Source organism: Lissotriton vulgaris, chromosome 9 (assembly GCF_964263255.1).
Source record: "Lissotriton vulgaris chromosome 9, aLisVul1.2, whole genome shotgun sequence".
NCBI lineage: Eukaryota > Metazoa > Chordata > Amphibia > Caudata > Salamandridae > Lissotriton > Lissotriton vulgaris.
Window position 1 is genome coordinate 1,228,344,412 of NC_141697.1, and position 16,549 is coordinate 1,228,360,960.

Below are 16,549 nucleotides of genomic sequence, written 5' to 3' on the forward strand. Positions count from 1 at the left end.
CTCCCTCCCGAACCACCTCCGCCTGACCCAGGACCACCTCGCCTTCAGGAAGCAGCTCAAGACCTGGCTGTTCGAGCAGTAGCGGACCCCCCCTCCCTTAGCGCCTTGAGACCCTCCGGGTGAGTAGTGCGCTATATAAATGCTGTGATTGATTGATTGATTGATAAGAATAATAAAACAGTGATGATAAAAAATACTCATAGACTGCACAAAGTTAAGACGGCGTAGTATTCGAGTCTGTCTCAGAATTTGTAGTCAAGTTATATCTTAGATACAATAATTTAGTAAGCTTAGATGCAAAAACACCACTTTGTAGGGAAAACAGGTTCTATTTATTGAGATATCTCTGATTTCTTTTAAATGTGTAAATCAAGTGAATAATCTTCACAGATTACCACCCACCATACTTAAAAAAAGAGGTTGGTTAGCCTTCCAAATCGTCATTCTAGTTCTAGCTATGACTGTGGCATAATGGAATACATATTCTTTGGTCTATCCAAAGAAAATCCTCTTAGAATCAGGGATATTCTTCATTCAACATTTCAATGTGCCTCTTAAAAATATCTCTGTGGAAACCTAAGGGGTTAGGCCCATAAGGACAAGTGGGTAAGGTGGACCCTATTTAAATGAAAACAACAAAAACAATTGCCTACCCACCAATATTTTTGCAAGCAATTCAAAAGGTCAAAAAAGCGATTGTCAAGTTTGACCAGGAATTCATTAGTACCAACTATTTATGTATTTTTTAAATTTTTCCAAAAACATTTTTTTCAACAAAGAAAGGCACTATACATTGATATATTTACAATATTGTACATTATAACTTACAAACAAAAATGACAATGCAAACCAAATTTAAAAATACAGGAATGCTAACATCCTACATAAAACACAAAGTAATTGGACAAAACTGTGCATGATATAATTTTGAATTTGAACATTCAAGTGAGGTATGCTTAAATGAATTCACAACAAAAAAGGAGTTTGGTCAATAAATGACCCCTATTTGGACCAGCAACTGCTGGTGTGGTGTTTTGAATAACAAAACAAATCCTCCTTGTGAAATGCAACCTTGACAATCGCTTTTTTGACCTTTTGAATTGCTTGCAACAATATTGGTGGGTAGGCAATTGTTTTTGTTGTTTTCTCTTAAAAATACCTCAGTAATAATATGGCAATGGACTGGTGGAAAAACCTGTGTATCTTCTCAGTGACTATTGTAGAAGTCATATAGAGTATGGTATTGGCACAACATGTACTTATCTAAGATGATCTGTTAAAGACTAGTTTATATCATCACCAACTAGAAAAATATTCGAACACTTGACCCCTTTCTCTTGTAGAAATGAACCATAAAATCTATGTATAATGGGAGCTTGAAACTCAACATTGGGTCTTCTAAAGGGTTCTGCGTGGAATCCACATCATGGAGGTATTGAAAAAGGTATTCCTGGGTAGATTATAACCAGTTTTATCTGATTATACAATTTGAGTCGTGATACCCAAAAGTAGTTGTTGATCTGCTGGTGAGGATTCCTGACAGCTTTTGCAATAAATGTTAAGAAAGATTGAGGAAGCATAGAGATGGCCTCAGGCAATGTAAGTGTTACCTCCTTAAACAACAGAGGATTTTTTAATTTAAACAAAATATATCAGTATTTTGGTTCATACTATATAGTCACAAATGTACCCCGAGATCTGACACTGTTGGCCAATAATATGAGACACTTTGTAGTCCTGAAGACAGACATTCATCCAACCTGAGTTCAGTCTTCTCTTTACAGTGGCTAGTAGAGGTTTCTTAAAAGACTCCTACTCTTATTATAGAACTTTTTAAGGCTAGAAATAGAAGTGTCTACTTTTTTTGATAAAATAATATAGGTTTCAAAAGTGGTAGTGCTTGGAATACGGACAGGTATTGTTGTAGATTTTTTTAAATATAATTGCTGTGACCTGTCGTAGAAACCAGTAGGTGTTTCCAGTGACTGAGAAGAATATGATGATCTGTGCTGATAAATCTTCATTGGTTATGACAATATAGGATGTCTACAGATGACATGACACCAAGGCATCTAGTGGAAGTGAAAACCCGAAAATCTCATGACTGCAATATATCAGCTAAATTAATTTGCGTATTTGACTAATTCACCTCACACGCAGTCAGCATTCAAAGTCTATTGTTACAATGTCAATGGCTACTAATGAATCATGTAGGTTTGGAGTCCAACTAACTAAGTTGTTGCATTTGTTGTCAAATATGTAGAGCATAGTGACATACTAGGTGGTTAACACCTTCCTTCCTCACATGAGTTTTAAGGAGTTGCTCCATTCAAATTTCTTACATTGATGGGGAGAGTAGATATCCATGCTAATTCCATATTTGATTGAAATTCTATTAAGGTGGCTGCTCTTAAAAGAGAAGATACCTACCGGTCAATTACATACTGCCTGAGCAAATTTAATGAAACACGGATCAATATTTATTGATGTTATCCCCCCCCACATAACCCACATCAAACCTAATGAAAAGGTTTTTGTATGTTTAATAACACACCAATGAAAGCCTGATTAAGAGCTTGAGTGCAGTTGGTCAGGTTCTTGGCTAAGTTGATGCTGAAAATGGTGCCCTTCCAAGCATGAATCCCTAATGGGCAGTAGATGTTAAAGATCTTATTATGCCAACGATATACCGGCTAGCATTTAGAAGAATTATTTCTCCTCCTAGGAAGAACTTGCCTCAGGTGCATTGGTTTCAACATGTGATAGGGACTATTTGGGGAACACAGAACACATCATGAAAATAGGACTTCTCCATCTGAAACCAACCTCTTCTGCATTATAAACCAACACCTACTTGACACATGAGCTAAACATTAGTTTAGTAAATGCTCTACATTAGATGTTGTGTTATTTTGAAAAACATATTCCAAAGAAATGTCACGTAAGGCAGTTTTTCTTTACAAAGAACACCTCACAAATATCTTTAATTTGCATCCTTATCTTGACGAGTTAGTTACTTCTTCGTTCCCTAAGGTGGATTGGCTGGTTTGTTTTAATTGTGAGCGTGCTCCTCACAAAGACTGAATGCAACATTGTGGTCTTTCTTCTATGTCACTGGATGTATATGCTGCAGTAGTCCTTCCTCTATGTTGCTGGTCTGGGGACTATTATATTCCTTCTCAACTGTGGCACTTTTATAGAAACGGATAATCCAGTCTCACTAATGTCAGCTATTTTGGTAGGCCATTGTCATTATTGATAGCTGCTCTTTTCTAATCTCTGGCCATCTACTAACAGCTGTGTCACTGTAAGTGCTGCTTACTACTGCCAAACCTACAAGAAACTTATGGTAGAGCAGGCTTGTGCTACTTGCTGCAAGGTGAGTACCAGATTTTTTGTAATATAATATCGCCCTGACATCAATATTGCATCCTAAATATCTTCCACAAAAATATCACTCCATTAGAGTTATTAATGCAGTTAATAATAGAAAATCTGCTCCCTATGGGATGATATTTTTGTCAACGCGATATGTGAAACACATTATTTATGTCAAACAATATTTTTTATATGATATTCTGACATGGAACCGCTCTCACGACTACTCGTAACAGCCTGTGGTAATTCTGGCTTGTGCTGTTCACTCTCAGTACACATAATAATAGCCTGCATTACTGTAATCTTGTGCTGGTCACTCCCAAGTCTGACTTTAATGTGCTGATGCATGAAAATAACTAGGGGTGGGCGTAGTTCGCACTTCGCACTACGCGAACTTCACGTAGCACTACGCGAGCTGCGTAGTAGCATGTTCGCACTGTGCAAAATGCGATTTCAATGATTGCACAGTGCGGACAAGCATCCGGCCCTGTGCAATCATTGAAAACGGCCTCTTGCACAGTGCGAGCTGTAGTTTTCTGCTGCTCGAGTAGATTATTACTCGAGCGGCAGCTTTCTCAACGCGAACTGGTAGTTTCTCATTGAGAGTGGTCGCGAGCATGCGCAATGAGAAACCTGACCTCCCCGCGTTGAGAATCTCGCCGGGATGTCATTTTGCTTGCTCGCGGTCGCGAACATGACGTTGAGGACCGCGAACAAGCAAAAAATGACTGCTGCACTACGCTACGCTGCACTACGCGTGTTGGCACTGTGCTACGTGCAGCTCGCGTAGTGCAAAGTTGCGCAAACTTCGCAAACTCCGCGAGCGTAGCGTAGTGCTTCGCCCAGGGTTAAAAATAACCTTTGTGCATGACAGTGTTTGCATGTATTAATCCATTAAGTAAGAATTAAGCTTGCTAAGAAAAATAACAACTTTCCCTTGTGCACTTGTTTCTGGTACTACAGACCTAAGTGATTTTTCTAACAATTTCCAAATATAAGGCACTTCTGCAGAAAATCTATTGTATCCTTATGCCAGGAGTGAATTGGTCCATTTTTTTTTGCTCGAAAAAATCTGCTTTATGTCGGGGGCAGCGGGTGAGCCAAAAGCCTTTGATTTACCGGTTTATGAGGAGCAACTGTGATTAAGTTGTGGGGGTATTGTGAACGTGTACACTAAACCCCTAGAAGGTGGCTGCTGGTATGCTATAAGGGGGCAATCAATCAATCAATCATAGCATTTGTATAGCGCGCTACTCACCCGGAGGGTCTCAAGGCAACCACCGGGTATCTAACTGTGATTTTCAGTGTGGCGAGGATTGACCCCTAGCCCTGAAGAAATTGTCAAAAAACATTGACAGTCAATGAAACATGTTTGCTTCTTTTTCAAATGATGGAGCGTGGCAGTGTGTCTGGTTTTTAATGTGAGCGAACACACAGCGGTGATTAAAATTGGAAGTATTGCCAATGGTTGTTTTGCTCATTTTTACAGTGTAGGAGCTAGAAAAATTATTTTCAATTGCTCTTACAGTACGGGGTCAGGTTTTTTACAATTTTGTTTCAATTAAGTTGTACACATTTCTTCACAAATATTGTGTATGGTGTGGAGGCTGCCGATGATGATAAGTGGAGCACACTGATGAGAACCTATCAGTAGCTCCCTGGAGGATGTTTCCGTGAGGTGCCTCTTCACCTTTCACACATTTTTTGGTGATGGAGGGGAGAAAATGTGGATAGTGAGAAGCACACACAGTGCAGTTCCTGGAGGAAATAGACACACATATTTTCAATATATGTTTAAATAGGGATAGGAGCACCCAGAGTGTACCGTATTGTTGAGCTAGTACCTAAAGTAATGTCACCATTAAGAGGTATGGGGGATGCTCATGATGTTCTATCCCGCAACATAAAACAGGTTTTCTTTGTTAAAAAGTTGTGAGTGGAGGGCAACCTGCGTTATTTCCCGCTGTAGTTCCTTTTCGCGGAGGCCATTTTCTTTTGCATCATCAAGCTTCTTTATAATCTCAGTTATTTTTCTGTCTGTCGCCTCATTTTGTCCCTGATCAAAATGGTGTTGAATTCCATTCTTCATTATTGTTAAACTTGATACACCCTTATCTGATTGCAATTTGATTGAACAGTGGTCTGGATGCTATCACTTGATTTATTTTAACCTGTCCTGTGGTGTTTCTTATAGCTTTAATAAAGAGTCTTGGGCTAGGGCCTTTAGAACAGGCATTTGCTTGATTTTCTTCTTCCTAGAAGTATTTAATCATGTGGGTGAGCACTTGTTTGGCTAGTTTAGCAGCTATAATAGCCTTAAGGTCCAAAGGATATGGAATTGACAGGGAGTATTTTCTTCACATTAATGTAGCATATGATGGTTTTTGTTTGTGGAGCTTCCTATGGAGCAAATCTTCTTGTAACGTCTCTTCTCTATGAGTTCTAACTGTAAATAAGGGTTTTAAATGTTATATGTAAGAAATGTGAAACCCTGACAGTGAAAGTTATGAAATCCTAGTTGGATTAGTAGATAAAGAAAATTGTCAATAGCATACACATTGCTCCCTCGCACCTGTTTCAGAGTTAGGAAGAGTCATCTTAACAGAGTAAATAGAATATGGAATGAAGCAAACAACTGAATCATATATTTAGGTACAGTTAATATTGTCAACCTACAGGTCTTTTCAGATGAATTTCAATTAAATTATCAGTTGGTAGTCTATCCAATTAGATATTGAACGCCGTTTAAAACGTAATCATAGACATACTCTACAAGTCTGATATATTTTAAAACAAACATTAGACAATACATTTGTGGCAATTAAATATGCCACTGCTATTAATACTCCTTACATTTTCAATAGTCTTGAAAAGCATGAAATCATGCAAAACTGATGCTTTGTTGAGTTAAAATATTCATTCAAGCTTTATTATCTACCCCCGCATATCTAAGTGGTGATTCGAGGACTCTGCTCCCTTGAGTCTCAGCAGCTGTTTCTTCATAAAATACATCTTTCAGTTGGATCCTTGGAGGTTTCAGGAGTCACTCTTCTTCACCCTGTAGGATCCTGTACCCCTGGCTTTGTGTTCTATAATATCTTCTCTGCACAAGCAATGCCATTGCGGCCAGAAGGCAAATGCCACAGATACCACCAATGAGGGTTGAGTTGGTAGAAAGTTTCTGTTCTTCTTGATATCTTGCAGGCATGAGGGTATTTCCTGAAACATGGAACATGATATTATATTAGTAGATCTGTAGAAACAACCAAATACAGGTGGTCACTTAGTTTAAGAAACATCTTTGCAAAGGTAGCCTCCATGGTATCAAATTGGAATGAGGGCTTTGAATTGTTCTGTTTTCTCAATATTTTAGTTAAAAGCCCCACTGGACTTAGGGAAGGAGTGAATCGATGATTTTGCTTTAGAAAAATACACCCATGCACCTGAAACATACCAAGTGTCTGTATATTAGAAGCTAAAACATTCATGATTGTATAATGAGGGTGAGAAAGCAATAAGAGAAAGGATTTATGAAAAATCAATGGAAGCAGTTATATATTAGAGCCTCTCCACCCCCACCCACACGCACAGGTGGTACTCAGGCTGGAAGGTGCCTTTGTAAGAGACACAATAACTAGAGTTTGTCTGGAAACATTTTTCTATGGTTTAAAACTGAATAACACCCAAGCATAACTATTCTTGACGATAGTTTGAGACAAATACGTTTTTTGTAAAAAATGTCTTTGCATGAGAGTTCTTAATTCAGAAGCATTTTGGTAGGATTCATCCACTTTTTAATTTAAGCTTACACCTTTTTAAAGGTTGGAAAATTTTAAGATTTTGCAAAAACCTACATTATATTTGTGGACTAAAAGTAACATTAAAGTTAGGTGAATATGTCAATTACATCATTAATATTTTGAACTAAATAATGATAAAACACAGAAATTCACCAGTTATAGTTAGCAGACCTAACTATAACTTGCACCCCGCCATACATTGCTTGTGACCTCACATATCACATCACTTATGACATCTGAAATGATATCATTGATGACAACACTGTTGACATCATCCAAGCTACGTTTGTACACATTACTCTATACACCTGTAAGGCATTAGAGGACTAAAAGTGAGTACACAATTGTTCAGAATATTATGAAGCATCATTAATGCCTTCACATATACAACCCCCTTAGGTAAAGCAAGCTTGTGTTATGTACAGCATTGATCCTATTCCACACATTTCACAGGTAGCCTAGTTCTTGTTGACTAACGACCACAGATAAAAGGGTAACCTCTACTGCACACAGTGTCAAATCTGTATACATCTGTTCAGAGAAAACCAATATTCCCTAGATACTCAATTGCTGTTACATAAGTAACGCCCTTCTGCGGACAGCCTTTAACTGTATCAAACCCCTCAAAGTCACCGAACCTACAGTGAGAAGTGAAGTGGATATCAATTGAAAAGTGTGTACTGTAAACAGTATTTAGCTATGGAGACTGTCTACTCTGCACCCCACTGTTTGCAGACAGTGAAACTCATGAGAAACAAACCACAGAGTATTAAAAAGTATCTACCAAGAACAGTGTACGCTCTATGCAAAACCTGTTCTAAAGGAGACTGTTCACTTAAAATATCCAAGGTCTCAAGGTGCTAAAGATCATACTACCTGCAGCCTTTAAGCATGGGCGGAAAATCCGTTACGCTCGCGGATTTTCGGTAAATTCGCAATCCGCGAGATTCGCGAATTTCCCGCAAAATCCGCAAATTCGCACGCAGCGGATTTTTTTTCTTTGCGGTGTAAGTTCGCAATTGCGAACATGTACGTGCGGCGGGCAGCAACAATCTCGCGCTCGCGAAATTACAAAAATTGCAATTCCGCACTAGAAATCTACTAGCAAGCAGCATAGACCTTCTGAAAATGATTATTTTTATCAGAATAACTCCTCAGGTTGACATTTGCCTGCACTTTTTTAGATTTGAGGCCTTTTGATTTTCTTTGGATAACTTTTGGATTAGAAATCAACTTTCTCATATAAGCTTGGTGGGGCATTAAAGTTGCTGTAATGCTGCTCTGCAGAAAAACGAGTTTTGCAAAAGTGAAAGCAGGTTCAAAAGTTCAAACTCATCATTAGTAACCGTTCCCTGTAGTGCTTCCTGACAAGGGCCCCTCCAGAGTTCAGTTGCTAGTTGCAACAATTGTATGACCCTGCTCTGACCCTCACAGCAGGCTCATAGAATAGCTACAAGTAGGCCACAAAGGTCCTGGAAAAAAAAATTGCACTGCAACAGAAAGCAAATTACAGATAAGGATGCAGGTGCCAGACTGGAATTTTAAAACAGTGACACATTAATAAATCAACCCCAAATGAATTCATGTCAGTTGAAGCAGGCAGGTGTGCTTGCTTTTTCCCCCCATAATCTACAGTGATGATGAACCAGAGGGTGGCATAAGGCATTGATGTACCAGAGGGTGGCATGGGTAAAACAGAGGGTGGTAGGGGTGAAACAGAGGGTGCTGGGAACCTATGATGATGAACCAGATGTAGAAACAACATAATCGTGACCGTTGCGAGCCGACATGTAAGTTCGTGATTGCGAACTGTTACAAAACCCTCGCGAACTGTCAGAAATCCTTGCGAACTGTCAGAAATCCTTGCGAACACACAAAAAAAAATCCGCAAATTCGCGAGAAACTGGTGTTTCTAAAATACGCCTACCCCGATGTACCTAACCTAGGTCTAGTACGAGGGAAGAAGTAAGTAGGGTGTAGCATAGGAAACTTTCTCGAATAAACAAGAAGGGATTAGTTTCTGACAACCGCATAAACATGACAACTTTGTTTCCCCAAGATAAAACGTATCTTCAGAGCCGTGGAAACAATAGATAGATATTTCACTCAGTCAATCGTGCATGCTTCGTTTCACCAGAGGTGCAGAGAAATAGAGAGACGGGCGTTTTCAATAAAAGTATTTATTGAACAGTCTTCTTTCTCATCCAGAAGAAATGAACTGCTACAATCGTAATACTGGTTGCAAAGTATAATGAGTACAGTAAGAAGAGTATCATGAAATAATACTGTAAAAGCATGGTATGGTTTCTAAGCCATAAAATACATACATAAATAAATAAATACTAAAATACTCAACTGGTGTTTCTAAAATACGCCTACCCCGATGTACCTAACCTAGGTCTAGTACGAGGGAAGAAGTAAGTAGGGTGTAGCAGGTTTAGTATTCTTTTGCCAAGAATCTATCCAAGATTTCTCTTAGGGTCTAATCAGCTCCGTACCTTGGTTTAGAATGAAGGAAGTCTGGTATCTCTCTGTCTCAGGACTCGATTTCCCAAAACCCCGCAAGGGGAGCTTGGAATCACTGGAGCTGGATTTCTCAGCAGGAGAAAAGACAGCGTCTCTCTCAGTGCATCTGCTGGAGGGTCGGCTTCCCTCAGCACTTGCTGTAGCAAGCTGCGTCGGGCAAGTAGATAGTCGAACTGCTCCAAACCACTGTGTGTTTGCTAGGGTAAGTGTGGGCATATTTATACCTTGAAGGTGCCGAGTTTGACGTAAGGTTGGACATAATAACGTCATCAAAGAGCCTCAGTTCTTTGAAAACTCCATGAGTTCTTGGACAAATCAATATTCAAGCAAGAGGAAGTCCCTGACTGCTTGAAGGCGAGTTTTCCAAGAAATCGTTGTGGATTTTCGGAACTAGTGGAAGTAGCCATGCCGTATTTGGACTGCATGAGCTATGTCTAAATATGGTTATGATTTCTATGCCTATATAAGGATAGGGTGATTTATACCTATATATGGGCATGAATTGGGAAAATTACACTAAGATCCTAAAATACTATACAACAAAGCAAAACAAGCACAGGTACATAGGTGAATACCTTGCAGTGGTGACTGGTAGGGAATGGTGGTGGGGGTTAGAAAATATAAAAATAAAGAAAACTACCTGCTCGTCGCGTTGCCAGCCGATACTTCTTCTCCGCCTCTCCTAGTCGCAGGAAGCACCAATGCTCCCAGGGTCCCTAAACCAATGACAAGGCTGCAATGCAGCATTGTGATTGGTTCCCCTAAGTTCCCCTAAGTTAATCACAATGCTGGATCCTGTGCATGTTCCCCTCCAGGCTGAGTAATACAGCCTGGTGAGGAACATGGCTAGTGTGCATGAATGTTTGGCCGACCCATGGCGGGCGGTCAAACATTCATGTGCACTTTGAGTTTGCACACCACTCCTCCTCTGGCCCCTGCTCTGGACAGCCCGACCCACCCCGCACCTAGGAACAGAAAAACACAATGATTTTGTTAATATAATTTTATTTTTCCTCTGCACTGCTCTTCAAGCAGTGGGGCGGCGCTCCTCCGCCTTAGTAGATGAGCCGCCCCTGATACCTGGTGCTTACAGTCTTGTATATAATGTACCGATTGCCATGCTGAGTTTGAGTTTTTCCAATATCTCAGGGTTACTTACAATACTTGGGGGCATATTTACAAGGAATTGGCATAGGACAGCATCACAAATCATTTTGCTGTGCTGCCCTACGCCAATTCGAAAGGATCCACCGCATTTACAAAATAACGTTCATTCCTGTCCTTTGAGCCTAAGCCGGAGCACATTTTGCAGATGTGCGCCAATACAGACACACCTCCACCAGGGTGCCATGGTAACTGTATTGTTGGCATGATTGTTTTTGTGCTGGAAGGGTCACCTTCCTGCGCAAAAACAATCTCAAGAGGAATTTTATTCTTTCTATGTAGGCTGCCGAATGCACCCCACATGGAAAGGGGAAAGAATAAGGAGAAATGTAAACATTTCCCCTTGTTACGCTTGTTCTAGGGAGGAGCAAGGGTACAGCACTGCCCAAGGTTTACCTGATGTTGTGACTCTGGGGCAGCATCAAATTTCATGGGTGTTGAGTGGGAACACCCACAGCAACACCCATTGACTGTCTCTTTCCTTCAGAGTAAGGCAAGGCAGTGACTTGGGATGCCTCGCCTCACTCCATATCTACAAGGTAATAAAAAGCAGCGCACAGTGGATTTATGTGGCTTTGTAGATATGGTTAAGCCCTGTACTCCACTGGAACCTCACAAAAAGTTACATTCCAGCGTCACACAGGTCTTGTAAGTATGCCCCTTAGTATGTAGTCCTTAGAATCTTTGCCCTGTTGAAACTTTTTTCTGCAGTAGCAAACAGCTTGTGTGGAAAATGCTATTACCTGCACGTAGAGGTACTCGTCAGTACAAAGATTGAAAACGTGTTTAATCCCTCTGCACCTCTATGATGCATGAGGAGCATATGGATTTTTAAATGCTTACACTAATTATGTGGACAGAGGTTGTAAGAAATTTGGTAGAAAAGTAACATTGTAGTGACCCGCCACAATGCAAACAATAAAACAAACTAACACGCTCTTTTGATGATGTCATCAGTGATGTCTTAAATGATGTCATATAACAGGTCATGAGTGATGCAATATGTGAGGTCATAAGCAGTCCATGACAGGAGCGAACTATAACTGGTGAATTTCTGTGGTTGTTTCAGTTCAAACCGTTAATGTTGTCACTGACGTATTCACCTAACTATAACTTTAACCTTTGTTTTTTTCAGTGAATATCTAAGGTTTTTTTTTTAACCAAAAACATATTTATATCATACATAACTATAATGTTACTTTAGGTTTTTTTTCCAGCGAATTTCTAGTTTAAAATTTTTTTTTAAGTAATATTTTATTACCATACTTAAAGTCAAACCCCTGCTGTGCACAGCCTTTGACCATGTGTGATGGGGGGTTGGCCGAAGGGCATGGCCTGCAGTCAGGTCCTGCGGCCAACCCCCCACAGGCAGCCAACCCCCACTGTGTACGGCCTATGGCAATGCACAGCAGGCAGTTGGCAACCCCCTTACATGTAGCCAACCCCAAGCTCTACACAGCTTTTTTATCCTGACTTGCAGCTAGGCCCTGCATCCGGCTCCCCCAAGCAGCCACCTGAAGGTAGCCAGCCATACGCTGCACTCGCTCCCTGGTCGTGCATGGTGTGGGGTTAAGTGCAAGGCCTCTGCTGCAGTCAGCCCCTGCTTCCAACTCCCTGCAGCCAGCCAAGCCCACCCTGCACACAACCTTTGGCCGTGCATAGTGGGGGTTGGCCACAAAGTTTAGCCTGCTGCCAGGTGCTGTGGCCAAACCCCTAGCAGGTTGTCAACCCTACACCTCTTACTGTCTTTAGCGTGCGCAGCATAGAGTTAGCATTTGGGGTCAGGGACCCCTTCACCTGGGGCCAAAACACGTATATATTAAGAGAAGGGGGCATGCAGCCCCCTCCACTCTCCTTAATTGGCCCCTTGTGGGCAGTTCCAATGAAAAAGAGAGAGGGGCCATATGGCCTTCCTTGCTAAGCCTTAAAAGGCCTGGTGGACCCATCCCCGGTGATAAAAATAAATTAAACGAGGGAGGAGGGCTTGTAGCCCCCTCCCCAAGACTTCTTGGGCCCTAGGATGCCTCATCCCCCTGGGGTCAAATATAATGAAAAAGGAGAAAGGGCAGTGTGGCCCCCACCCCAAGCCTTATTAGGCCCGGGGACCCATCGCCTTGAGGCAAACCAATAAAAAAGGGGAGGAGGCCCATGTGAACCCCTTGCCCGAGCCATCATAGGCCTGGGCACCTCTTCCCTTAGATTTTGGCCCCGGGAGATGAGGTTGCAGGGCCAAAGAAGGCTCTGGGAAAGGGGCTGCATGCTTCCTCCCCTTTCAAAAAACACACAGCACTGGGTGATGGGGTCACCGGAGCCTAATAAGGCATGAGAGGAGGCATTCAGCCCCCCTCCCCAACCTTATTTGGACCCGGGGACCCCATTCCATACCATCCCCCAGGGCAGAGTAATTATTAAAGGGAGGTGGCCTGGAGTAGGGCCCCCATCCCGAGCCTTAATATGCCCCGGAAATCCCATCCCCCAGGGCCAAATACAATGAAAATGGGGAGGGTCCAAATACCCCCTCCCTGTGCCTTATTAGGCCGCGGGGACCCCAATCCCGGTGCTTTGTGTTTCTTAAAAGGGTAAGGGGGCATGCTGCCCCCCTCCCCGAGCTTTTTTTGGCCCCAGGGACCCCTTCCCCTGGGGCAAGCTTAATTTTTAAAAAAGGGAATGAGGCATGCGGCCCCTTTCCCCAAGCCTTTTTCTGCAAACAGTCCCTCTCACTTGTTTAAATGTATTTGGCCCCATGGATGGGGTTCAAGTGCCTTTTAAGGCATGGGAAGGGGGTGCCATGCAGAAATAAAGAAGTGGGTGCCCACAGGGAGAGGGTTGATTTTATATATGAGATTGTGGGATAATACTCAGGAGGAGATGAAAGTGTTAACAAAGTGTGCAACAGTGCTCCATGGGGCTTCTGCAAAGTGTCAGTAGTGTAGACCAGGGGTGCTCATTTGATCCTATGTCTTAAGTGGAGGAGAGAATTAACACCTCTGAAAGCAGTGAGTTTCTGTCTACCCTGTGGCGTCCTACACTGATGACACCCAATTCATCTTCTCCCTGACAGAAAGCACAAACACCACCAAAACCAACTTCACCAAATGTATGATCGCTAGTCGGAGGCTTTCTGACCGACACAGTCGGTTTGCGGTCCAACCACCGAATTACGATGTCGGCAGACGGAGCATAAACCGGCCGGCCAGTCCGATGTGGTCCTGACTGCTTGGAACCCCACTTTAATCCCCTATGGACAGTGTTTCCGCTGTCGGAATTGCAATGTCGATTTCCTACAGCCTTTCTGTGCCGGCCTAGCTGACATGGAAAGGCTGTTGGAAAGCCACTTTGCTCCCTTGCCTCCGCGGGCTACAGTTGGTGGCAGAGGGGATGCCTCCGATGCCCCCCTGTAAATCCATGCACTGTGTGGCAGGCACCATTGGGTGCCAGCCACAGGGTGTAGAATGTTATACATACCCCCATTTCTTCATGGGAGCTTGTATTACTGGCGGTTTACGGTCGTAACACAAGCTCCAATGGAGAAATGTGAGTATGCGACCAAACGGTGTTCAGTCGCATCGTAATCAGGTGGTCGGAACTGCCGACGGGAGGGCACGAGACCGAGATGTGGTCGGTCAGGGGCAACTTTGAAAGACATCATAATAAGCCTCAAAGTGTTTCCCAAAGTGTTTGGGATGCCAAAAGAAGGAGAGACCCACAGATGAGAGGGTGAGCAAGTACAAAGCTAAATGGCCAGTGATGGTGGGTAACACACTGGCCTCATTGTAGTTCAAGGGGGTGCTAGCGTGCATCCAACTAGGAGAGGTTCATTTAGATTTTGGTAGGATGGGAGCACCTCTAGAAATTGGCAGTACTGCTACATTACCCAGCTCATGGTTCCTCTGTCACATGTAGAGGTGGGGCAAAGCAGAACCTCAGCTGGCTGTGCCAGTGGAAACCGTTGACCTTGCGACATGTCGACCAAATGGCTACCAAGTTGCTGTGTCGCTCGGCCAACCCTATTTTGGCCCTGACATGCCGGGAGATTATTTGACTATTCATGGCATTTCAGGTTTTGTTTTATCAAACAAACTCCCGTACATGACCATTGTGTTCCAGCATCCTCAGGCTGTAATGATGGCGGCACGGTGATGTCACTAGTCATTTGTAACAAGTTATTAGCAAATACATGAATAATTTTTATGTTACATGTGTGTCTGGTACAGAACATGCCTATAATAAAAAATATGGAGCAAGACATTGTATAGAGTCACCCACTTACTATAAACCTTTCATCACCATCTCCAGTGCTATGAATACCTCTTGTCACCCATAAGTACTTGAGTACCCTTTCTTACTTGTCACCAGTTCTGACATGTAATGCGACCATACCATACCCTGCTGCTGGACTTACCTTTGTTAAAAACAATGGGTCCCTGTGAAAGTCTTGCTGACTGGGGATGGCTCCCTGACCCACTGCTGTCCCTCTTATGCCTCTGTCCAGAGCATCCTTGAGTGCAGTGATTGGGAGAAGAGTCATTGTGGCAGACGATGACATCGCAATGGAGATAGACCTCTGGAGAATCTCCAAATTTGAACACATGGAATTCAAAGTGCTGAGCTCTCGGATTGAAAGATTCATAACTGTGCAGAGTTGAGTCCATGAAGCATCTGTATGAAGGGTAAAGAAGGAGACAGGCAGATGTATTATCTTAACTGAGCAAAATTACATGTTGACCTGGTGTAAGAAATGGAGAATCATCAAGAAAACCTATAAACTATTCCTTGAAGTGTGTTTCACACATCACAGTAGAAAGAATCAACCTAAGAAAGAGGTTGAGGGAGTTCTACAACTCTACACAATTAGTGCATCATTACTTTCAAGGCTTATCTATATCACCCTGAGATGTTCAAGCAGTGTATGCAATGTGATGTAATGTAATGTCAATTTGTAAAGTGCTCTAATATGGAGACAGTGTTCTGTCACTGACCAGACTAGCAAACAGAAGATAGCCCAGTTGAGAAACAGACAGGTCTGCAAAGCTTTTCGAAAGGCAAACAGGTAGTCATGCATGCTAAAGTAGGTAAGAGGACAAGGAGTTTCATAACTTTGCAGCTGCAACAGAACAGGTTTTTCCTCCATGAAGGTCCAGCAAGCCTTAGGAACAAGCACAAGGCGAGCCTCAATAGATCTCAAGCAATGGGTGAAGATCTAATCAAGGAACATGTCCTGCATACATTGAGAGCCCATCCAATGACGTGCCACAAAGGCAATGAATATTGCTTTAAATACAATCCACCTTGGTCCTGGAAGCTAATACACTCCTTGAGTAGTAGAGCAAAGGTCTTCTGTTTATGTTCCACAGAAATTAACAATTGAGAATTGTAAGCATTGCAGGAGATTTTCAATCAAAAAGTGTGAATTAATGCATCCAAAGCTTGTACATGCAGATTAACAAGTGTTGGGCTTACTGCAGAGCCGTGGAGAACACAATTAAACACTTTCTTGAATTCTTATTGAAAGGACCTCATCTTTACAGCCTGAGCCCTCTCAGATACACATGATCGTAGACAGGCGAATCCATTGCCCTCTATGTCCGTCTCCATCAACTGCTCCGTTATCTGGAAGCGTCAGACAACTCGAAGGCTGCTGACAAATCCGGTGACACCAAGGCAGAGGACTAGCCGTGGTT

The 16,549-nt window shown here is 42.3% G+C and overlaps 1 protein-coding gene across 1 annotated transcript in view; it reads right to left on the reverse strand.

The window, feature by feature from the left end:
• Positions 1-6,223: 6,223 nt before the first annotated feature.
• LOC147693116 (uncharacterized) overlaps positions 6,224-16,549 on the reverse strand; it is a 133,217-nt gene continuing 122,891 nt past the window's right edge. The window contains exons 6-7 of the mRNA XM_086939365.1: positions 15,271-15,527; positions 6,224-6,597 (exon numbers count right to left, since the gene is read on the reverse strand). Of these exons, the coding sequence (XP_086795491.1) occupies positions 6,422-6,597; positions 15,271-15,527 (433 nt within the window). The 3' untranslated portion in view covers positions 6,224-6,421. The remainder of the gene's footprint in view (positions 6,598-15,270; positions 15,528-16,549) is intronic.